The 25,213-nt window shown below is 37.6% G+C and overlaps 1 protein-coding gene across 1 annotated transcript; it reads left to right on the forward strand.

Annotated features, from left to right (window-relative positions):
* Positions 1-4,634: 4,634 nt before the first annotated feature.
* LOC139770867 (uncharacterized) lies at positions 4,635-12,676 on the forward strand. The gene is made up of 5 exons (XM_071703127.1): positions 4,635-4,949; positions 11,067-11,253; positions 11,384-11,538; positions 11,632-11,751; positions 11,917-12,676. The coding sequence occupies exons 1-5, from the start codon at positions 4,930-4,932 to the stop codon at positions 12,110-12,112; spliced, it is 678 nt and encodes a 225-aa protein (XP_071559228.1). The 5' UTR covers positions 4,635-4,929; the 3' UTR covers positions 12,113-12,676.
* The last annotated feature ends 12,537 nt before the right edge of the window (positions 12,677-25,213 follow it).

Raw genomic sequence — 25,213 nt, forward strand, 5'->3', positions numbered from 1 at the left:
ATTCAATATATTACTTATACAATGCGTGTGATAGACTGTCGAAGAAGTTTCTTGAAAATCCTGCTAGCTTTCAATTCCTATAGAATAGCATTCCTTCTGACAAAATTAAATGCATAACGAAAATGTTGATATTTTAAGTTCAATTTCAATTTCGAAAAACAGAATATATTAAAGTCAGATTACGACCATAAAGGAAATAATTTATTATAACAACTCTTTTTTTAGGCAAAAATATTGTTATACTTGTTATTGATCTTAAAACGTTGATGTCAAAATATAAATTTTATGTTACGTATATTAATAATTTAATTATTAATTAGGAAAATAATTAATTAATATATTTATCAGGAAAATACTGTACAGAAGTTAAACACTAGCAAAATTTTCGAGAAACTCTCTTTGGAAATTTATACGTTTTTTAAATTTTTTATTTGAGAAAGGAATTTAAAAAGCGTTTATCAAGACTCTCTCTCTCTCTTTGATATCTCGGAATTCTAAAACTTAATCTTCATTAATTTACCGACGCGGACGGAATGATCACTGACCATAGATTTTAATATCTTTCTCAACCTATCCTAAAACTATGTTCATATATATTGAGTATTTTTAGCACAGTTTTATTAGTCTCACTGTCATTAAAATTTTGACAAAAATTTCGTATCTAATTATTATTAAATAATAAATTATGTATAATATTACGCATATGTAGAATACACCGTTGGTAAGCACAATGTTGATAAAATAGTTTCTGAAATTCATGTTCATAATTTGACTTCATGTTTAATTTATAAACGATGAAGATAGATTTTTATAAAATTGTTGACAAATAAAATGTTTTCCAAGAGATCTATATACATTTTAAAGTAATAAATTTTTTTTCTAAGTTTTTTCTACTTTCTTCAAACGTTTCTAATACTTAAACTAAATAAGACAGGAAAAAGTTGGATGCTTTCGTCACAATTTTACAAAATTCTAAAAAATACATAATAACTGAAAAATTATTTAGCTTGTATTTGCTTAAGGATACACCCGGTAGATGACAGCACAAATACCGTATAGGACTCCATACATGCTCGTAATGGACTTGAGAGAGTTCTAACGTTTCGCGTGAAAAGAAAACAGAAACTCTTGAAAGTTAATTAATTTTTATATAGTTTATAAACAAGAGAAAAATTTTTTACACAACTAATTTTATGACAAACTTATTGTTAGACTAACTTAAAATAATTTTAAAATTCATTTAATGTATCTAGTAAACATATTTATATAACATTGTTAATGTCAAATATAGAAAAAAAAAGTATACCTACTAATCAAGTTTTGTTATGCAAACCGATGTTTTCTTCTAACATGAATTGTCTCATAAATACAATGTTTAATTTTGCTAATGCGTTTTATATTGTGTATAATCGTTATTTCGTACTGTCATGTCAAGTATCGATTTCTCATCGAAAATTAATTAGGCGCGCGACAAACTGGCGTCACTCAAAGAAATTAAACCTGATCTTATTATAGAAGTGAAGTATCGATGAGTTGGTGGCTCGATCGAGTGGATAGATCGGATCGATCGAAATAAACGAGCCGAGCCAATCACTCATCTAACAAGCCGCAGGCGATACGTAAATTGATGTATATCTGTCATTTGGACATGTTAACAAAAATAGTAGAAACTTTCTTTTCGAGGTGCAATTCGATCCCGATGTGGCGCCTAGCCGAATATTTACTTGCTCTCTTTCAAGAGCGTAAAGAAATCACTTACGACAGATTACAAATTGATGTAAAATTCGCTTGCGTTCCATTCGGATAGGCGCTTTCTTATTCTTTTATGGATGTCTGTCCCTTTTGGGATTAATATAGCATTACGTACTTTCTCCTTCCTTCTTCGTTATTTCTCTTGACATATTCCTATATTTTCTATCTCAGTTTACTATTTTACTAATGCGCTAATAAATAAAAAACTTATGTATGCTTCATTAAAACCATATGTCTATTGCTTAGAAACACATACATGTATAAATATGTATTGATAATAATTCCATTATTTGTTAAAATTTTCGTTATTTAAAACAGATGTTACAAATTGACATAAAATAATATTTTAAAAACATTATTATTATCTATCTCTTCTAACAATTGTGTTTTTATTGTCTTAAATTATTGAATACAATGTGGGATTTAAAGAATACTAAACTTGATTCTGAAAGAATACTTCTTGCCGCAGAACGATTAAGAAAGCTTCGTAGATCGCTGCAATTTATAGCCTTTGCAGCGACATTCGCAAACACAATCGCTTGAGGCATTAAAGAAATGTATTCAAGGAATACAAATTATATATGTGTCGGAGAGTTTTTCTTCTTATTCATCATTTCTTTCAATTATCAACTACATTCAACATGTATTGATGATTTTCTATCGAGTATATTATTTTTAATGAAAAATCACATAATTAAAATTCTTAGTACCTGTTAAGTTTGCTAATATTTCTTTTGTTTATTCGTCAGTTTCTTATATTTCATACATATTGTTCGTAAGTTACTACCGCGAGAGGACTTGACGTTGTCGAAACTCCGATGCGACTATTCCACGATCTGCATAATGATGACCGATTCGGATTGAAGATCGTTCGCTCATGTAATAGCCGCGGAAATTCTGCTGGCGTTTATTTATTGCGAGATTTATGCTTTTTCTTTTTATTTGTCGATTTTTTGTGTTTGAGACTGCGCGTGAAACCTGCCGTTGTTCGCATCGCCCAGCGTGTCAGGCAAAACGACCAGTTCTTCTCTCAAAAGAGCAAAACGGAAAAAAAGGAGTTTACCGCGATTTTCACGGCCGCCGAGAGAGACACTGGTCCCGCGATTTCTTTCATGTGACACGGAGACAAAACGAAACGGGCGATAGGGCACCGCCGTAGGAGCCAGCAGGGTGCCCTGGCATTCTTGAACACAAGGTGCTGTAGGAGTCCGTGTCTTTACTTTCACTGCTCGCGGTCTGATCTAAGATATGTTGTCGCTCGCGGCAACATCATTTTGCATCCCGAAGGGCTGTCAGGATGGCCAAACGCGGCCACGAGCCAACACGAGAGAATAACAATCGAGTAATTTATGAATCTCGATCGACTAGATATAATAGCGTAATCGTTTTCGATCGCGATCGGTCTGTTCCGGCGTCCAGCCGGACAATACCTTTGCCGTTCGCATCGGCGACAAGACCGTCCATTGGAATTTGAATTTACATCGCGCTGGGCGAAGACGAGCTCACAGATTCCAGCGTGGCATAAATTTCGCGAAACGTGTGTGTGCGGCGCCGGCAATCGAGATAGTGAGGATGACAGAGAGTGAGACGGGGGAACATTGAAAAGAAGTAACAAGTGGGTATGCGGCGCCGATCGTCTTCTAAACCGCAGATGAAAGGGAAAGGAAGAATTACAGGAGGAGCTGTACGCCTCCGTCTCCTCGGGATTCGATCGCGGATGGCGGAGTGAGAGTGAGAGAAAGAGATAGAAAAAAAGATTAATATTCGATTATTCCTCTCAGAGATTTCACGGAAGGCTAATTCTGCCCGGTGCACATCCCTATAATCTACAGAATCATTAATTATCTCTATTCATCAGAATATTATTTTATTAGATAATATTATTATATAATATAAGATAATATTACTTTTTTAGTTATATTAATTGTATCCATTAATTATATCTAGACTTATGAGCATCAGCATCATTGCTGCCTCATCTCTTGAGATGCTACTTCTTACTGCATTCGCCTTTATGTGTAACATCTCATATTTTTTGCACTTTAATAAAATTATTATTTAAATTACGTAGTTATTAATTACTTAATAACATTATGCAAAGAGCGATATAATATTTCTGAGCAAAATATTTTTATATATAAATTTGAATAACGCGCACGTCTAAATGCGATATCTTTCTTATTGCGATGTATTGTAGCATGGCGTAATACATTTTAATTAAATAACCAAAGTTAAAGTCACATGCACGTCGATTTCGATGATTGCTTGAAAATGCCATTTATAATACTGCATTTCGGGAGAAACAGTTAGTATTTCTTATCCAGAATTGCAGAATATTTATCTGAGATTTATCACGCGTTACGTATAAACTTTTGCGAAATAAAATAATACCTTCGAAAATATTGTCGCGTCAATTTATCGGGCAACGTGCATCGCCATCGCCGGCATATATGGCAAATGTTCTGCAATCGAAATGTGAAAAGGTGCGCCATATTGCCCAAGACTGTCGACTCCTCTCCAAATCTTTTAATGCTACTTGTTTAATACTCTAATATTAAAATATTTAGTGGAAATGGCTATGTCAAAAAAAAAATTCCCGATTACTAAAATACAAAGACTACTACGCAATAAATATGCAAGGTATCTTGCATTTTGATTTTATTGCATCGTCATATTAATATTCATCCTCTAAACATATCAATGGATTGTAGTGAGCTTAAAAGGTAACAAGTAAGTATATAAAGCGAGTAAGTGATCTACCACTCAAGACTTATTGGCTTTGTGCGAAAGCTAGCGTAAAAGCTCCGGGTACTCGCGACATTGCACACGTATTGTGCGACGTAAGGGGGTGAGTGTGCGACGTATCAGATATCGGGGGTACCGCACGTACGCTATCGCGAACGGCTTTAGCACGGGTGGTTGCTGGCAGAGTGAGAGTGCCATATATATAGAGAGAAGGGGAAACTCGACTCAGCACTCCAAAGTACACAGCCTCCGCGATTGCAGTGGTGTGCTCTTTCGGCTTCCTTCCACCAGGTTGTCGCCTGATATCCATTCCCTCGCGGGCCTCGCGCCAGTGGTAACAGTCGGCCACAGACCGGTGGTTTCCGCACGTTCGCAAGCCTCAGAAGGGCATTCGCAGAGGACCAACAGAATCCGCCCTAGGCCGCCGACACCATGAAACTTACGCTGTTCACGTGAGTACGCCGTCGACGGCTCACGATCCCGTGTGTTCACCGAGAATCACCGATTGGTTCAGTGCGAAAATGAAATCCATAATTTATATGGTTCTCGACTTCGCAATTTAAAGAGAATCTTTACAAGGTATGGATCTATTCATTTTCGCATAGACCTCATCGATTTCTTCTCCGATTCCAACTACTTTCATGATAACGAAATCGCAATCATGCCTCACTTTGACAGAGAATTGCATGCTTATACAACAAACTTTTCTATTTTCCTCATCGAGCGTTTATGAGAGCAGGTGGCAAATTCTTTTGTAATCTTATAGGTATACGCGTTTGAAAGAATTAAAAAATTAAGAAACAAATTACCCACTTGCAGTAATCGGGAAGCGAGATGGATTTACTTACGTGTATTAACATTGTTCAGCAATAATAAGCGATTGGAATAAGAAAGGGTTAATGACGCTTAACAATTTAATCGTTCGCCCTTATAAAACACGATCGTGGATTATTCGCAGATCACTTTTAAGACAACCTGGATAATTTCAAGGCCGGTTATACATTCATGACTGAAAGGTATATGTACGTTACCCGTATACGTCGTTTCAGGCTTAATATCTGTCATCCTGTTACCTGTAATCAAAATTGCTAACGCCTGCGGAAATTGCGGCTGCCCAGCGTCGATAACTTTCGATCGCGGATTTATGACGCTTAATAGCCAATATATCCTGGATCGTTTAGCATGGTGTTTCCACATGGATTGAGGATAACGCATACCGGTTGTCGACCATAAAACACGTGCCCTGGCTCTATAAGAAGTTATTCAATCACCGCGTTTTATAAACCGCGTTGCCTATTGATTACTTCACGCTACGCTCCCGTTCGACGACATTTCGATCGGATTCATACTCAGGCGGCTGCAAGCCGAGTATTAATAACGGGATGCAGAGAGGCACGTTATGCAAACGAACGACTGCAGTAGCTGCTTGGAGTCCTTTCCTGGTTCTGACCAGGAAACTGATTAGAAAAGTCGTAACGACAGTGAGAGCGCATAACAGCGATTATTATTGAAATTGATTAATAAATACATGTCCGTTTAATCGAGAAGAAATTCGTATAAATATCACCGTTACTTCTCCTTGACATTATACTAATGAGCGTAGTAATGTGTCTTCGTTCCTGTGTTACAAGTCAGCGTGAAAAAAAAAACAGAAAGAGACATTTATTACTTATATTTTAATGTCTCTCCTGAAGCGACTTTTCTTAAGCACATAATAAAAATGCTGCGTATAAATTCATATTATAGTCAAAGAAATGAGAAGATTCGAATAAAAAATACTAAAACAAACCGAGAGACATACAGAAAATAAAGCAAAGGAAGAGAAAAGAAAAGAAAGTAAAAGTTTAACTTGAAAAAAAGAAAGAAAAGAAAATATAAAAAGAGAGAAAATCAAAAATAATATTATATCTCAGTTTACACAAAACATAATCAATTGTATTTTAAACAAAATTAAATTCCGTTTCAATTTTTCTTTAAAAAAAGTTTAAAGCATTCCTTTCATAGAAGAAATGTATTCGTTGAAGTTGACGATAATCGCTTTGATTAAAATTCCATTGAAACTTGTATTGCAGAGATTTACGATTCCATCTTCAACTTGTGTGACAAACATAATAAATCTTTTTCACCGAACTCAAAAAAAAAAGATGTATAAAGGGACAAGCTAAAATGTTAAGAAATGCTAAAATATTAGAAAGAACACAATGGCGAGAGGAAGATGAGAAATATCAAAGGTGACAAGGTTTTTTATGCAGGACAAGAGCCCACGCACAAACGCTAACGGCATCCTGCAGGCGGAATATAATACAAATGTAATCGCTTCCTTCCAAGGCGAAGTTCTAGCAAGTTCAGTGATCCCGCGTCACGGCGCGAAGTAGTCGGATGGACGATGAATTACTTCGCGAGATATAAATCAAGATTTGCGTACGTCGAGAGGTATTATGCTCTAACGCGAAAATATATTCCGCATTCGGACAGTTTCGCAGTCCCCCGCATACAACGAGGATTATGCTCATTAATTACGCCGAGTGGCTATTCTCGTTTACCGGTGAACCGGTTCGCTGTTAAAGAGAAAAAGTTAGATCACAGATTCCACAGGTGGGTAAATCAATTGCACGAATATGACTTCTTTTGTGTTTCATTTTAACTTTCCACTACGACCTCTGTATCAATTATTGTCACTTCGTATCCTCGATACATTTTTTTTGAATCGCAAAAAAACTCCGTACTTCTTTTGCTGCAAAAATATTTATGCATTCTCAAAATAGAGTTCTTGGCTGATAATAATGATAGTAGTCACACAACATTTCTATTACTTTATTAAAATAAAATCTTAAATTAAATATCAGAAAAATGGTAAAGAAAAATAAGACACGATTTCAAGAAGTTAAGAAATTACGACGATTCTAATGAGAATCAACCAGCGTGAATCAATCAGTGAGCGTCACCGCATTACCATTTATATTATGACATAAAATAGACTTAAACATGTCATGAATGCAATTCTACATCTCGTTAGTAATAATGAATCGGTAAGTTAATGGCTGCAACTTCCCTGCTGATTTAAATTAGATGCCTTCTATTGTTCAGCAATTCATCATCAAAGTTATTTAAAATATTTTTCTATGTCAAATTAAAACAAAACCCAGGATTAATAATAAATAATTTTAATATTTGTTTGACACTTCTAATTGCTATGTATGCCAGAAAGTTGCAAGTTTTTTGCAATAATGCGAAATTTAATATGATATTAATCAAATTCGATTGTGCGCGATATATTTTTTATAAATACATATTTAAATAAAAGAAATAATTAATAAAATAATTTAAAAAATAATTGCAATCTACCTGCAGAATCATGGAATTTTAAAAGTAAAAGTAGAACAAAAAAATAAGCCCAAAGAGAACAACAAAGTTAAACTTAATCTTCAATGCTTATGCTGTTTGTACTTTAATTAAAATGTACGGATTGTGTTACTCTAATCCCGTTAAGCGTAGACGGCAAATGTCCTTGCTAACGGTAAAAGCATGGTATCACGTGATGAATAATGAGCAACAACGTTCCGCTTCGAAGAACTCAGGAGTCGGATTTTTATCTCCGACACAGAGAGGATATTCATCTAGAATATTAATGAAGCGCCAGCTAATGCATCCACAATACAAGAATATTCATCGGAGACGTTATCAAGGCACACTTTGATAAATGATACGCGTTATTTTCAATTAACTTCGCATACAGAGAACAGGCCGCGGAACAATTTTTATTCTTCAGAGTGTGTTCTCTCAGCAAGGAGCTTGATCATTACTCGCGAATAAAGGACTTCTGTGCAGAGGTAATAGTGATTATATAGCCAGAAGCATAAAGAAACTTGCGTCAAGAAACTGTTAAAGTGTAACCTTTAAAAGAGAATGAGAAGCTCGAAACTGTGAAAGTAAAAAAGGACACTTAGCTCAAGACGGTGAAAATGTTGATATTAGCTGCGAGACTCGTGCTTGTCACCGGATGAAAAATACTACTGTCCGGACGAATGGCATTTCAAAAAATTAATATATGTCAATATTACTTATAAAAATATTATATATAGATAATAGTATAATGAATGTAAACTGTGTTGTTATGCTTAAAGTACATTCTATTCGCGATCTTACACATCAACCCACTATTATTATTTATACTGGACCCACATTGAAATTCGCGTATGGTTTACAAAGTTTTACAGATGTATTAAAACCTCCTTGAAATTTGTTAACAGCACTCGTCGTAAAACGTTATACAAGGTAATCTTGAGAAATTTTGGCAAAATTATCATATCGCAGACGACGCTATTTGATCAATAGATGCATCTGGGAATCTGCTTACGAATTCTGCACGAGCAATGGCCAAGTTTGGACGTGTTGTAATATATCCTAAAATGTCTGTTGGGAATTGAGGACGCGAATACAACGGCACTGTAAATGTCGACTATCTGTGCGGAATTATTTATGTTATATTTAATGCGAAAGCACGAAATTTTTTGCTAAATCTCGCGAATCATTACATAAAAATGTTTATCCGAATTATTTTAATGTAGATACTATAAAAAATAATTTATTTTCTATAAGTATCTCTCGCAAAGAATTCAAGTACGTCTTAACCCGATCATTACGTCCCACGTGCCAATTTATCTATGTGAGCACGAGTTTAATTAATGAATGAAAAGATAAATGAATGAATTAATTTCAAACGTAAATCAACTCTGATCGATAATTGCACTCGATGACTAAAGAAATAAAATTATATAATATAACTTACACAGTTTTCGATCTGGATTCATATAGGGTGAACTCGGATAAGATGGCCATAGAGAAAAGATGACCAACACATGTTCATTCGATGTTTCATGACGAGCTAGATTGAAAGAACATAGGTTGGCCATCTTTCCTCTATGGCCATCTTACCCGAGTTTACCCTACAAGTAACAAAATTATCTCCTGATATATTGCAGGATATTAAAACTTGAAAATTACTATTAAAGAATATTTAGGTTTAAAGAAACAACACGTTTTTTTTTTCAAACAATAACAAATTGTCATCCGATTATCTTCATGTGTCAAAGATGCCGTCATTGTTCTCGTTTCAATTCGCGTTTCGAATTCGTGCTTTCGCAATCGTCCAGCATGCGTATTCCTGCGGCGATCTATCGATCGAGATCGCCGGACTCGTCGTCTCCCGCGGATCCCTCGAAATTTCTCCCCCTTTCTTTACTCGGGGCCCCGAGTTCGGCTGGTTTTCTTGACATTTGTGAGCCGCCTCACGTATGAATGTCCCGTCGTAACGGCGCGGCCAATCCTGAGCGCCACGGCGCGCGAGTTGCACGAGAACCGCGCAGAGAAAGTGAGTCCCGTGTACGTGAATGTCACAGGTCAACATCCACCTGGTATACGCGGATCTACTACGAGCGAACGCGAACGCGAACGCGACATGCGAACGAGCGGGCAGCGCGCCGCACCGCGCCGAGCGTACGTAATAATCGTTGCAGCTCACGTCGTGAGTAGGATCTTTTGTCCTCGGATTCCTTTTTCGATCCTGGCGAAAGTTGCGACCGGACAACCGTCCTGCGTATGTCCTGCGCAAAACTCGCGTATGTGAATTCGTTCGACGCTTCGACCCATTTTCGTTTCAAATGAGAAATAGAAACTCGACTCGCTGGCTTCTCGCAAATAAAAATTCTACGTTCGAGAAGCAGGTGGCTGTCGAGATTCAAAAATCTGTTCGAGGGAAATCCTCGAAATCCCAAAGTCAGAAACAAGAATCAAAGAGAATTAAATAACGTTATAGAGATAAAAATTCAGATTGAAACGTGTACGCAAAATGGATGTTAAGTAATCTTACTCTCCAATAAAAAGATCTTCATTAAAAGATCAAATAAAGATCGTCGAATCGAAATAATAAAAGTCATGATGTGAGTTATATAAGAAGTGAGTCTCGCGATACATAAAATGGCTCCTACGTTTAAGTTCTTAAAATAACAACCGCATAATCTCGCGTTCCAGCTACTAAGTTCTCTAGGCAATATTTCGCCTTGCGTATTCCGCTGTCTTCTAAGTGCGGCCTGTCAATTTAACCGCAATAAACGCCGTAAACTTGTTTCGCGACAGCCGCGGCGTTACGCTACTACTTGAATAACATACTTTTTTAAGCGCAAATAGCGGCAGCAAGAGTTGTCACGATTTTCATGCGATCGTTCGATGGCTTGGCACTTTTCTCTCGATCAGAAAAACCGTTTTCTAAGGACGTGATCTGCGTATGTGGTTCGTATGCTGTAACCTGCATCTGTCGCTTGAACTGTCGCGTATCTGACAATGCGATCTGACACGATATTTATGCATGATGTCGCATTAAATATTTGCAACTTTTACGTGTATTTTATAAAGAAATATAAATCTCTGTTTTTGAACGTGGTTATGCTATAACTGAACATTAAAAGAATTTTACAATCTTGTGCTTTTTCTGAGAAGCAACGGGAACGTAAATTGGAAAAAGACGCTAGTATAGTGAGAAATTATAATTCACGTAAATGTGTTCTTTGCAGAATATTGGCCCTCTGTATAATAGCCGTCTGCAAATCAGCCGAAGAGGAATATGATTACGAGGAGGAGGCAGCAGCGCCCGCGCCGGTGACACCGGCGCCGACAAAACCAGCAGGTGGTCGACTGGGAGGTCTTCTATCTTCGAGAGGACGTGTCAATGTACCAAATGTAGGAAAAAAGAAAGCACCGGTGAGTTCAACATCTTTTAACGCGTTGTGCGACAATACGAAGTAAATTTAAAATAATATTAAAATAAATTCAACATCTTAATCATATACGAAAATATCTATATCTTTTTCTCTTTTTTTCCCCTCTCTAGGCACAATCAACAACATCGAAACCGGTAGAGCAAGCACCCGAAGAAGAAGAGGTGGAAGGCGAAGACGCGCTTGACGAAAATCAGGACGAAGCGCTTACGACGACGACTGAATCTGCGAAGAAACTTCGAAATAACGGTGGCGTCAGGCCCTTCAGGTAATTACTATATTACTATATTTATACGATAAAATATTCCGTAGATATTTTATCCGGATATTTTATAACAGGTATGCGCTTATGTAATTTCAGATCAAACGAGGATCTTTTGGCTGCCTTGAAGAGACGAAGAGCTCAAACTGGACCTAGTAGTCATTCACGTGAAACTGCCGCCACGCATTCTGCAGTGGAACATACCACAGCCAAGTCAAAGTAAAGCAATGTTTAAAAAAAAAACAGATCTTCTATGATTCTCAACAGCACAATGACTTCTATTTTAAAAGGATAACAGTATCTCATAAAGATAATTGTTTTAAACGTCGTATGTTTCTTTTACGCGAGACATGTACATATTATAATGGCATGATATATTTCCAGAGCCAGCACAAACAATCGTAAGGCTAGCACAAGTAACGCAGGTAACGCAAGTAACGTAGGTAACGAGGCAAGAACATTAGGACGCGGCAGGTTCGGAGGAAGAGGAAAGACTGTTCAGGAGGAGGTTGAAGAGACCCAGCGGGAGGAAATCCAAGTAAAGCCAACTAAAGGCAACTCCTACCGCAGGCGCAGTTAAAGCGATTCGTGATAAGAGTTGCCTGAGCTTGTTGATTTCTTAGAACGCGCATCAATCGAATTCGACAACCGATCAGTGTCCGAAAACCGTCGTCTTTCTCACGATTTTCTTGTACGATTTTATAAAACAGTCTTACTTGCCGAATTCTTAGGAACCGTAGATTCGGAATACCGTAGTCTCGATTTCCGTGTACGCGAACTTTCGATACACAATTAATTACACTAAAGAATTGTAGTACATTTTGTGCATCATATGGAGTCATATGGAGACATCACGTCTTTCTCGAAGAACAATAACTTCGTTTATGTCTTACCGCGCGATATTAAATATATAAACGATCAACAGAAAGCTGGGAAGTATCGATTATTACGACGAGTGTTAATCGAAAAAAGGAATGAGATCTTCCCCTTAGCCATACTAAGCTTCGATCGACGCGTGCATGTTGGGGATGATGGAGAAATGATGTGTACATAGCAAAACACTGTCATCCGTCAAGCACCTAAATCAGTTATTGTATAAATGTAAATTAATGTGACAATAAAGTTTCTCTGGAAAGCGACTCTACTCCATGTAGTCTTTCAATTGTCCCCCCAACATAAATCTTACTAAAAGGATACTTTATCATTAACACAGAATGGTAATTATGTTACATGAATATAGAGAAAACGGAATGTTTAAAATCAAATTTGAAACAAATTTATAAACCGAGATTAGCTTCTGTAAAATTTCATTTTTTTATACGTAGTCTTTTTATAGTGTATATTAAAGAAAATTTAAACTGTGATAACTAAATTCAGGATGCAAGGAAAAAAATAATATGATAAAAATATGAATGAAAGTAATATTTAATTATAATGCAAATTTAAAGTGTAATTACACACACGCAAATTAATAAAAGTAATTCATTTACATTTATAAAAAGTAATCAATATCAATTACTTTTATAACTTCCAATAAAATATTTGTTTATTATTACCTATTTTTTAATAGAATTTAAAATTTATTTGCGAGCAGATAAAAAAGTACGACTATTTTTAATTTAAATTTCAGTCAATTATCTCTTATGTATCTTTTCAATTAGTATAGATGTGCTGTAAAACTTGTTTCATTATGAGATATACTTTAATAATCTCACGAAAAAAATACAATAACTCATTGTTCTTCAAAACAAAGATGAGATGTAATTGAAGAAAAATAAACGTCGTTGGATTACATCATCAGTCAAGTGTAAAATCTTAATTGTGTATAACAAAAATTGCAAAACAACGTTCTGTTGGTGCGCGTACAAAATTTTATTTTTACCGGGAGAGAATCAAATAACATTTCTCTTTTGATTTTCGAGATATTTACATTACATTTATACGAGTATGTAATTAATAATTAAAACAGTTAAATATTTATCTATATACTCAACTTGTATACTCAGAAACATTCTTTTTAATTATTCTGTTTAATTCACGCTACATATTTTTAGTTATTTACAGTTATTTGGCAGCAAACCGAAGAAAAAACTCGTAGGTAACTATATTTATTACTTTTATTATTTCTTATACGCTTTTTCACTATTTTATCTTTTTGGAAGTCAGAAAGTAGACTTAAACTCGTAATTTATAGTTTGAGATTTAGGCGACTTTGTAACAAACGTATTCAATCCCTGACTCATCCGATCGGCGCCGGACGCCTAACGTTCTCCATTATTGTCCCGTCACAGTTCGCAAATGCTCGAGTCGTGTAAAAATAATGCACACGCATCCTCGCGGAATGTGCACACGGGAGAAAACGTCCTACGACGAACTTCGGAATGTTGGAGGCGTTTGGGGCGTGCACTCCCGCATTCTTACATTATGCGAGTGTGCCGCACGAGAAGTGCCGCATTACCACTCCCGAAACTCCGAAAGTTTGGTGCGACCGACCCACTTTATTGCCAATAAATAATCCAATCACGACCTCTTCACAACGCTCGTTTAATGCCTTTCACCCCCATCGAAATGTCTCTTGCACACCCAAACTCACGATATGCAGAAATGTCTCGGTACGATCGACACGAAGCACGATCCAAGCTTTAAAAAGTAAAGTGCTTAAACAAGTCAGCTGTCGTTGTAACTATCAGGAAATAATATTAAAGCATATTCTAATTAAATGTAGTTTATGACAGTATAATGACAACGCAAAATATGTATATTATTCATAAAACAAATGTTTAAAGTGAAAGAGTACCAGTGATTCATCGTCGCTCAATATTGCACATCTTAACACACATATTGACTCTTACAACACATTGACAATAACGGGTTTTCGGCACAAAGGATTGGAATCCTGGAAACTACGATCGGCAGGTCGCGATACAAATCTGCGACTGGACTCCAAAACTAATCGAAACGTCGGCGTTTACATGACCTAAAGCGATTGTAATTCGTTCGTGAGCACGAGAGCGCTGAACTTTAAAGTTCATCGTGGACTCAATTTTATCGGGCGGGGTTTATAGAGGGGATTTATGGTTTCGGCTGTCCTGTGCAGCCTTGGGTCGATTGCAAATCGCGATACGAGAGGGCCACGAACCGCCGAAGTATCCAAGGGAGAGATTGTGGATAAAATGCTAGAAAACACGAAAAGAAACGAGGGAGAGAGAGAAAGGTGGTCACGACGGGGATCGTAAGAGCAGAGGTATATGACAGGAAAGTGAGAGGAGGTGGCATCTGGTCGGCCTTGAGGCCTTTACGAGAAACATTTCACTCACAAAGAACATCCGAGCCGCGTCCTGACACCGGGATGGCAACGTTTTGGCCACGAACGACGAAAGGGAAGGTGAGAAGGAGAGGAAAAAAACGAAAGCACGTCGGTGACTTGCGAGCAGAAGGATCGATGCTATTCTTAGAAGTCAGAGAAGAAAAGGAAATGTCATAGGTAGAACAAGACGTTTCGACCTGAAGAAACCAGCAAAAAATCTAGTTAAAAAATTGACATTTATAAGCCACAGTGGGAGAATAGTTAATATTAATTGAGCTGTTTATAAAATATACGAAATTAAATACGGTAGATAATCGTAAAATAAATTCCTTCTGAAAAACATAAAGGAATTTGGAATCATGATATATTTGCAACTTAGCAACAACTTCGCTCAGCATTTATCTTCCGAAAAATCGACATTAAACTCAATGGAGAAAGAGATATATAATATGATCAAATCAAGAAACGGTATTAACACATTACGGCAAACGTAACAATTAAAGGGATGCTTTCAAACGAAGACGCGAAGATACACGCATATATGGACAATACTTTTGCGACAGCGCCTACGTAAGATTCTAATCGTGAATCCGGAGTGATCTCGCCCGGTTTACCGGTCATCCTTGATCGTGACGACATTCCATCAGGAATTTCCCGTTTCTCTCAGCCTCCGTCGTTATTACAACCGTACACTTCCCTCAGTCGCAGCGAAACCGTTATCGTTATTGCGGAAGGAAAGTCATAAACGAAGGAAACAAATAAACGCGCGCGCGATTTCAATCTATGACGGACGAAAAAAAAATAGCGTGCAGCGAAGAGAGAAGAATTTTGACGTGGCTATTTAAGATTTCTCAGGCTGCACGCGCGGCTGAGACTCTTTACCGTCACGATTTATTATCGCTGTTATTATAGCAAAGGTTAAACCTGACTTTATCTTCGAACATTATCCATTCTCTGATTGTTTCTTGTCTACGGATTCTCTAGCGAATTTAAGAACGCCTTTTCCTTGGCGAAGAAATACACGGAATATCGCACCTTTGTCGGCAACTTCTTTATTTTTAACATTAAAGTAATTGCGAGTTTAAGAGTCAATGTTCTATGAAATTAAGATTCACTGGCAATGAAGCAAGAATTTGTTATCTGTTATGCATTTCTGAATCTCTATCTGCCGTAATGATGAAATAATTGTATAAATATATATTCGTATTCAACTCCACACTGCATATATTATAGTCAATTACATAACTAAATGCCTGAGATGGTCATAATATACAACTTTTAAGTGCAAACAGAAATATCTGTGGGCAATGCAACAAGTCCCATGTTGACCTTTCGATAATGTCGCAGAAGAGATTGCAGGAGAGTAATCATGTTTCTATGTTTAATTTTTTTACACACCTGTCTACACGTCTATATATAGATTATGGCATATTTCATAGAATGCATAATGTTTGTCTTACAATATATTACCATATTTGAATTTTCTGAGTATATATTGGAATTATAAATTGATTCTAAAGGTATCATTTTTTCCGGTTAATTACTCTAAATTCTATTGTCATTGTTTCAAAAACAAGATTTTTTACACGCTTAACTTTATAAGCGTGATGTCATTTATAGACAAGATTTTTTACACGCTTATTTCCCCACGCTACCGCGAAGCTGATCTTCTTCCCGCGTGGATATTCTCTGTAACATAAAAATAATCGAATCGATTAGGTAATTGTCACACGAATTGAATATTTTATTCGTTATTCAGATTAATACACATTTAAATTACTTCTTTGCAAAAAGGTCTCTACGTTAGAATCAACTTGAATCAAATTTTTCAAATTATTTCTTTTTACTAATTTATACTTTAAAACACGGTTTAATGTAGCAACTAAATAAGGATAAACGAAAAAATGGATTCTATAATATCTTCTTTAGAAAAAAATAAAAAGTAACACTCACCAGAAGTGTTGGTACGCCGATGCCCGATGCCTATCCTAGGCCTCCTCCTCCTCTCAGGCTGCTCGGGATGTCAGCTTCGTAGGATTCCCTCGCTGCTCCGATGTCATCTTCTGCGTCGTTATTTTCTGAAACATTCAAATGAACGATTCGATTAAAGGTGCGTTCGGGGAGACGCTATTAGCGCTGACAACGTCATTCTATCTCTGTTACTTACTGAAAGTTGAACAAAGACAGAGCACGCTTATAGCGCTAAAAGCGCGCTCCCCGTAAGTAACTTTGTAAGCGTGGTGTCGCCAAGCAGACAACGCGACGCGATAAGTTTGTAGCCTAACTAACTTTCGAAGCCGGGGGTGTCGCTAAGCAGACAATAACGCGACGCGATAAGTTTGTAGCCTAACTAACTTTCGAAGCCCGTGGGTGTCGCCAAGCAGACACGAGTTTAATGTTTATTATATAGCCCTAACTAGCTACCGTGGGTGTCGCCAAGCAGACACGAGTTTAATGTTTATTATATAGCCCTAACTAGCTCCCGTGGGTGTCGCCAAGCAGACACGAGTTTAATGTTTATTATATAGCCCTAACTAGCTCCCGTGGGTGTCGCCAAGCAGACACGAGTTTAATGTTTATTATATAGCCCTAACTAGCTCCCGTGGGTGTCGCCAAGCAGACACGAGTTTAATGTTTATTATATAGCCCTAACTAGCTCCCGGTGGGTGTCGCCAAGCAGACACGAGTTTAATGTTTATTATATAGCCCTAACTAGCTCCGGTGGGTGTCGCCAAGCAGACACGAGTTTAATGTTTATTATATAGCCCTAACTAGCTCCGGTGGGTGTCGCCAAGCAGACACGAGTCTAATGTTTATTATATAGCCCTAACTAGCTCCGGTGGGTGTCGCCAAGCAGACACGAGTCTAATGTTTATTATATAGCCCTAACTAGCTCCGGTGGGTGTCGCCAAGCAGACACGAGTCTAATGTTTATTATATAGCCCTAACTAGCTCCGGTGGGTGTCGCCAAGCAGACACGAGTCTAATGTTTATTATATAGCCCTAACTAGCTCCGGTGGGTGTCGCCAAGCAGACACGAGTCTAATGTTTATTATATAGCCCTAACTAGCTCCGGTGGGTGTCGCCAAGCAGACACGAGTCTAATGTTTATTATATAGCCCTAACTAGCTCCGGTGGGTGTCGCCAAGCAGACACGAGTCTAATGTTTATTATATAGCCCTAACTAGCTCCGGTGGGTGTCGCCAAGCAGACACGAGTCTAATGTTTATTATATAGCCCTAACTAGCTCCGGTGGGTGTCGCCAAGCAGACACGAGTCTAATGTTTATTATATAGCCCTAACTAGCTCCGGTGGGTGTCGCCAAGCAGACACGAGTCTAATGTTTATTATATAGCCCTAACTAGCTCCGGTGGGTGTCGCCAAGCAGACACGAGTCTAATGTTTATTATATAGCCCTAACTAGCTCCGGTGGGTGTCGCCAAGCAGACACGAGTCTAATGTTTATTATATAGCCCTAACTAGCTCCGGTGGGTGTCGCCAAGCAGACACGAGTCTAATGTTTATTATATAGCCCTAACTAGCTCCGGTGGGTGTCGCCAAGCAGACACGAGTCTAATGTTTATTATATAGCCCTAACTAGCTCCGGTGGGTGTCGCCAAGCAGACACGAGTCTAATGTTTATTATATAGCCCTAACTAGCTCCGGTGGGTGTCGCCAAGCAGACACGAGTCTAATGTTTATTATATAGCCCTAACTAGCTCCGGTGGGTGTCGCCAAGCAGACACGAGTCTAATGTTTATTATATAGCCCTAACTAGCTCCGGTGGGTGTCGCCAAGCAGACACGAGTCTAATGTTTATTATATAGCCCTAACTAGCTCCGGTGGGTGTCGCCAAGCAGACACGAGTCTAATGTTTATTATATAGCCCTAACTAGCTCCGGTGGGTGTCGCCAAGCAGACACGAGTCTAATGTTTATTATATAGCCCTAACTAGCTCCGGTGGGTGTCGCCAAGCAGACACGAGTCTAATGTTTATTATATAGCCCTAACTAGCTCCGGTGGGTGTCGCCAAGCAGACACGAGTCTAATGTTTATTATATAGCCCTAACTAGCTCCGGTGGGTGTCGCCAAGCAGACACGAGTCTAATGTTTATTATATAGCCCTAACTAGCTCCGGTGGGTGTCGCCAAGCAGACACGAGTCTAATGTTTATTATATAGCCCTAACTAGCTCCGGTGGGTGTCGCCAAGCAGACACGAGTCTAATGTTTATTATATAGCCCTAACTAGCTCCGGTGGGTGTCGCCAAGCAGACACGAGTCTAATGTTTATTATATAGCCCTAACTAGCTCCGGTGGGTGTCGCCAAGCAGACACGAGTCTAATGTTTATTATATAGCCCTAACTAGCTCCGGTGGGTGTCGCCAAGCAGACACGAGTCTAATGTTTATTATATAGCCCTAACTAGCTCCGGTGGGTGTCGCCAAGCAGACACGAGTCTAATGTTTATTATATAGCCCTAACTAGCTCCGGTGGGTGTCGCCAAGCAGACACGAGTCTAATGTTTATTATATAGCCCTAACTAGCTCCGGTGGGTGTCGCCAAGCAGACACGAGTCTAATGTTTATTATATAGCCCTAACTAGCTCCGGTGGGTGTCGCCAAGCAGACACGAGTCTAATGTTTATTATATAGCCCTAACTAGCTCCGGTGGGTGTCGCCAAGCAGACACGAGTCTAATGTTTATTATATAGCCCTAACTAGCTCCGGTGGGTGTCGCCAAGCAGACACGAGTCTAATGTTTATTATATAGCCCTAACTAGCTCCGGTGGGTGTCGCCAAGCAGACACGAGTCTAATGTTTATTATATAGCCCTAACTAGCTCCGGTGGGTGTCGCCAAGCAGACACGAGTCTAATGTTTATTATATAGCCCTAACTAGCTCCGGTGGGTGTCGCCAAGCAGACACGAGTCTAATGTTTATTATATAGCCCTAACTAGCTCCGGTGGGTGTCGCCAAGCAGACACGAGTCTAATGTTTATTATATAGCCCTAACTAGCTCCGGTGGGTGTCGCCAAGCAGACACGAGTCTAATGTTTATTATATAGCCCTAACTAGCTCCGGTGGGTGTCGCCAAGCAGACACGAGTCTAATGTTTATTATATAGCCCTAACTAGCTCCGGTGGGTGTCGCCAAGCAGACACGAGTCTAATGTTTATTATATAGCCCTAACTAGCTCCGGTGGGTGTCGCCAAGCAGACACGAGTCTAATGTTTATTATATAGCCCTAACTAGCTCCGGTGGGTGTCGCCAAGCAGACACGAGTCTAATGTTTATTATATAGCCCTAACTAGCTCCGGTGGGTGTCGCCAAGCAGACACGAGTCTAATGTTTATTATATAGCCCTAACTAGCTCCGGTGGGTGTCGCCAAGCAGACACGAGTCTAATGTTTATTATATAGCCCTAACTAGCTCCGGTGGGTGTCGCCAAGCAGACACGAGTCTAATGTTTATTATATAGCCCTAACTAGCTCCGGTGGGTGTCGCCAAGCAGACACGAGTCTAATGTTTATTATATAGCCCTAACTAGCTCCGGTGGGTGTCGCCAAGCAGACACGAGTCTAATGTTTATTATATAGCCCTAACTAGCTCCGGTGGGTGTCGCCAAGCAGACACGAGTCTAATGTTTATTATATAGCCCTAACTAGCTCCGGTGGGTGTCGCCAAGCAGACACGAGTCTAATGTTTATTATATAGCCCTAACTAGCTCCGGTGGGTGTCGCCAAGCAGACACGAGTCTAATGTTTATTATATAGCCCTAACTAGCTCCGGTGGGTGTCGCCAAGCAGACACGAGTCTAATGTTTATTATATAGCCCTAACTAGCTCCGGTGGGTGTCGCCAAGCAGACACGAGTCTAATGTTTATTATATAGCCCTAACTAGCTCCGGTGGGTGTCGCCAAGCAGACACGAGTCTAATGTTTATTATATAGCCCTAACTAGCTCCGGTGGGTGTCGCCAAGCAGACACGAGTCTAATGTTTATTATATAGCCCTAACTAGCTCCGGTGGGTGTCGCCAAGCAGACACGAGTTTAATGTTTATTATATAGCCCTAACTAGCTCCGGTGGGTGTCGCCAAGCAGACACGAGTTTAATGTTTATTATATAGCCCTAACTAGCTCCGGTGGGTGTCGCCAAGCAGACACGAGTTTAATGTTTATTATATAGCCCTAACTAGCTCCGGTGGGTGTCGCCAAGCAGACACGAGTTTAATGTTTATTATATAGCCCTAACTAGCTCCCGTGGGTGTCGCCAAGCAGACAATTAACGCGACGCGATAAGTTTTTTTTAGCCTAACTAACTTTCGAAGCCGGGGGTGTCGCCAAGCAGACAATTAACACGACGCGATAAGTTTTTTTTAGCCTAACTAACTTTCGAAGCCGGGGGTGTCGCCAAGCAGACAATTAACGCGACGCGATAAGTTTTTTTTAGCCTAACTAACTTTCGAAGCCGTGGGTGTCGCCAAGCAGACAATTAACGCGACGCGATAAGTTTTTTTTAGCCTAACTAACTTTCGAAGCCGGGGGTGTCGCCAAGCAGACAATTAACGCGACGCGATAAGTTTTTTTAGCCTAACTAACTTTCGAAGCCGGGGGTGTCGCCAAGCAGACAATTAACGCGACGCGATAAGTTTTTTAGCCTAACTAACTTTCGAAGCGTGGGGTGTCGTTCCGCAGACAACGCGACGCGGGAGTCTGGGTGGCCGAAGCCAACAACAGACTCCTAAGCAGGGCAGCCGGACCCCCGGTTTTCTGTCAGGGTTTTCCTTCCCTTAGGTCGGTTAGGAGAGCCTACCCAGGTAGCAAGACTCGTCATTTTGACGTCAATTGACGTCAAAAGTCTGTCATTTTGACGTCTTTTGACGTCATTTGACGTCAAAATGACGAGTGCTTGCTACCTGGGTAAGCTCCTCCCTCACGGCTCCGACCAGCCGAGCGGACTTTTTATAGAGGCCGCTTACCTCACGAGTCCTTAAAAGGACTCCCCGGTCCACGACAGACCCGTAGGGCTGCCGTAGATTACGGTACTGGTGTGCTCGGGTACTCCGGGTGCGCAAAACCCGCAGTGGAGGGCTCCCCCGTGCCCCTAAAGGGTCCGGGAGGACTCCCTCCACCCCCTGGAAAGAAGATTTATTACACGCTTAACTTTATCAGCGTGATGTCTTTAGCAGACAAAATTTTTTACACGCTTAATTTTTTTCAAGCGTGATGTCTTTTGCAGACAAGATTTTTTACACGCTTAACTTTATAAGCGTGATGTCTTTAGCAGACAAGATTTTTTACACGCTTAATTTTTTTCAAGCGTGATGTCTTTTGCAGACAACAATCTCTTACAATTTACTTTACAATATAATAATATAATGTACAACATTATAAAAGAGTTATTATAATATACATAATTTAATTACATAATGTACACAATTTATACAGGATACACATATATAATATATACATAATAATTACATAATATTTACAGTAAAATGCAATATAATACAATTATGTATAAACAATTGGTATTATTTAAAATAAAAATTGATATTTATTATAAAATACTAATTTCTAATATAAAAATTAATATTATTTAATATTTGTTTACAATTTTTTCTATCGAATTTAATCCCCTTGTCCTTGCCTACCCGAATTCTTACCTACCCGTATTCCGATCTATAGTCCTACCTATATCCATTTTCCTACCTATCAGTTTTATAATCTAATATACAAAACATTAATGAAGACCGCGACACGATTTATAAGGGGCCTGATTTGTTGGTTATTTTAGTAGGATACCTGATGAACGAAATATCTCCAAGTGACACGATCACTTGAGATGTGAGAAAAGTGGAATTGGGAGTTCTAACACGCGCTCGATTGAAATTTAATTGCGGCTTTTCCAATCTCGCATTTATGCGAGAAAATATAGAGAAGATAGCCCTTTGGGGCAAATAAATAAGTAAATAAATAAATTATATATATATATATACTATATATATATAATCATTTTACATGTTACCTTATTTCACCATTGCAATGTGGTCAATGTTGACCACTTACCTTTAATGTATCCAATCTTCTTTCTTCGGGCCAGATGGACTTACCTTTGTCGCTCCTGGCCATATGCAATCTAGTCACATTTCGACCAGATCAAAAGGAAGGAGAAAAATTCCTTGTTTCCTTCCTTGTCGGATCATTATCGCCGAAAGATAATATTATGTTCGATTCGAATTACACGCTAGCATCGATTGTATCAAAAACAACGAGAAGATAATTTAAAAAATATATATGTATATTAATTCATAAAACTAACTAACCTAACCTAACTGTACAATAATTCAATTGAACATTGAGAAATATTTCTATCACTAATTCTTTTATCTACTTGAGAATATTGAATAACCGTTTTTTAAATTTGGAATTGTAATCAAGTACCCACATAAAAAAATTTTACTTCACGTTATATATGAATACCTTAATTATATCTCGCAAAAAATTGAAATTTATAATGCGGACAAAATTAAAAAATTAATAATCGGAAAAATTCTCGATAAAAACCGACCGCGAAAACCGACCGATACAAACGGAAATACAAAGATGCGTGATTGTGCATGTTCATGCGACACGCATACCTATTGAATGAAAATGTATCAAGTAAGATACATAAAATAAATGACGTGAGATTCGAAAAAAAGAAAATTCCCGCACAATTGATATTATAATTAATCATTAATCGCGTTATTATAATTAAATAATATAATATGATTGCAAATCTTTATAAACTTATATATCGATATAAATATATCTCGTCATATTTTTCATTTTTTACCAAAATTATTTTTTATATAATATATTCATATATATTACTGTAAAATTGAATATATATAATTGTATTATATATGATCGATTCTAAAATAATTTTAAGTTTCAGCGTTTCTCGACAAAATATTTAGAATCTCACGTCATATATTACTTGACCGGCATAAAGCCAATTTCTCAATCAAAAATAGATGGATAGGTTACAAAAAACATGCGTGGACAATTTATTAGGAGAATTATCATACAACTGTAAAAGTTGTATAAAAAGATATATAAAAATTTCATAGAAAGCCAAGGAAATTTAAAAAAACTAAGGAATCTTTTAAAGAAATCTATATGAAAAGAAAAAGAAATAAAGTCGTAATCTCATGATAATTACAACTGGATGTTACGAGTGAAATTTAATGAAGGAAATTTAATTAGGGAAGAATATTTGAATTGTAAGAACTACGTCCGAGTTGAAATTTATGCTTGTTTGTAATTCGTAATTGTTCAGGTGTACGATGTTTCAGTTATCTGATGATCGAGCACATTAATATTCAACAGAATCGCATTACTAAAGCAAACAAAAAACGGAATAAAAAGAGTGATTCTGATTTTTCCGTCGCGATTCTTCTAGCAACGAAATTAAGATAGGAAACTTTTATGAAGAATACATATTTAAATACATATTAAAAAAGCGGTAAAAATTTTGAAAACATTTACCAGGTGAATTAATACTCAATTCTTCATTCCACAAGCTTGATGAAGAATTTGATGTAGAAGCTAAATTTAGAGATGTAGGCAAGTTCACTTGTTGTATTGCTTGAGACTTTAGATGTTTCTTTTTATAATTAGTAGTAGTTCTAAATATAAAAAAATGGTGCAAGTAGAAACTTGCACATTGCTTCCTCATAGAGGAAGCAGAGATTTCGTCCAATCATTAGTTAACGTGAGAAATATATAAAGAAATATATATATATATATATATCTATATATATATATCAAAATCTATGTATATTACGTTTTTCTATAAGACCCGTATTCAAAAAGGAAATATAATCTGTGAAACAAGCAACTTATTCAGTCATTTTTTTAAATTGACAATTAGAGATATCATTTCTAAATGCTTGTTTCACAGATCAAATCAATCGAACAAATATGTCGAAAAATTTTTTTAAAAAGAACCCCTTTACCAATTATCGCCAAATTCAATACCAACCTTTCTTAAATGATACTCTATCAATTAAAAAAAAATTCAGCCCAATATCTCAATATTTACGAAAGTTAAAACAACCACGGCCATTTCTAAAAAAATTCAAAATTTTTTTAACTAGAAGTTTCTCGTCCATACCATCATCTAAAACTATTTAAAGAATATATTATTGTTTATTTAAAAAAATTAAATTATTATTTATTAAATTATTATAATTATTATTAATGAAATTATTATATCTATATAATAACTTATTAATTATTACTTTTTCTAACTTCTTCACTCATTTCATTCACTTTGTTGTTAAAATTTTCCATTTCAATAAATATAAACGTTAAATATCTTTTAAA

The sequence above is a fragment of the Temnothorax nylanderi genome, unplaced genomic scaffold (genome assembly GCF_030848795.1).
Source record: "Temnothorax nylanderi isolate EJ_2023f unplaced genomic scaffold, tnyl_v1.0 TNYL_tig0033_pilon, whole genome shotgun sequence".
Lineage (NCBI taxonomy): Eukaryota > Metazoa > Arthropoda > Insecta > Hymenoptera > Formicidae > Temnothorax > Temnothorax nylanderi.

Excerpts from the sequence above, each read along its gene's own strand:
- LOC139770867 (XM_071703127.1), top strand. The coding sequence starts at position 4,930 with ATGAAACTTACGCTGTTCAC. Across the intron at positions 4,950-11,066 it reads ATGAAACTTACGCTGTTCAC|AATATTGGCCCTCTGTATAA; the intron begins GTGAGTACGCCG and ends TGTTCTTTGCAG. Across the intron at positions 11,254-11,383 it reads TAGGAAAAAAGAAAGCACCG|GCACAATCAACAACATCGAA; the intron begins GTGAGTTCAACA and ends TCCCCTCTCTAG.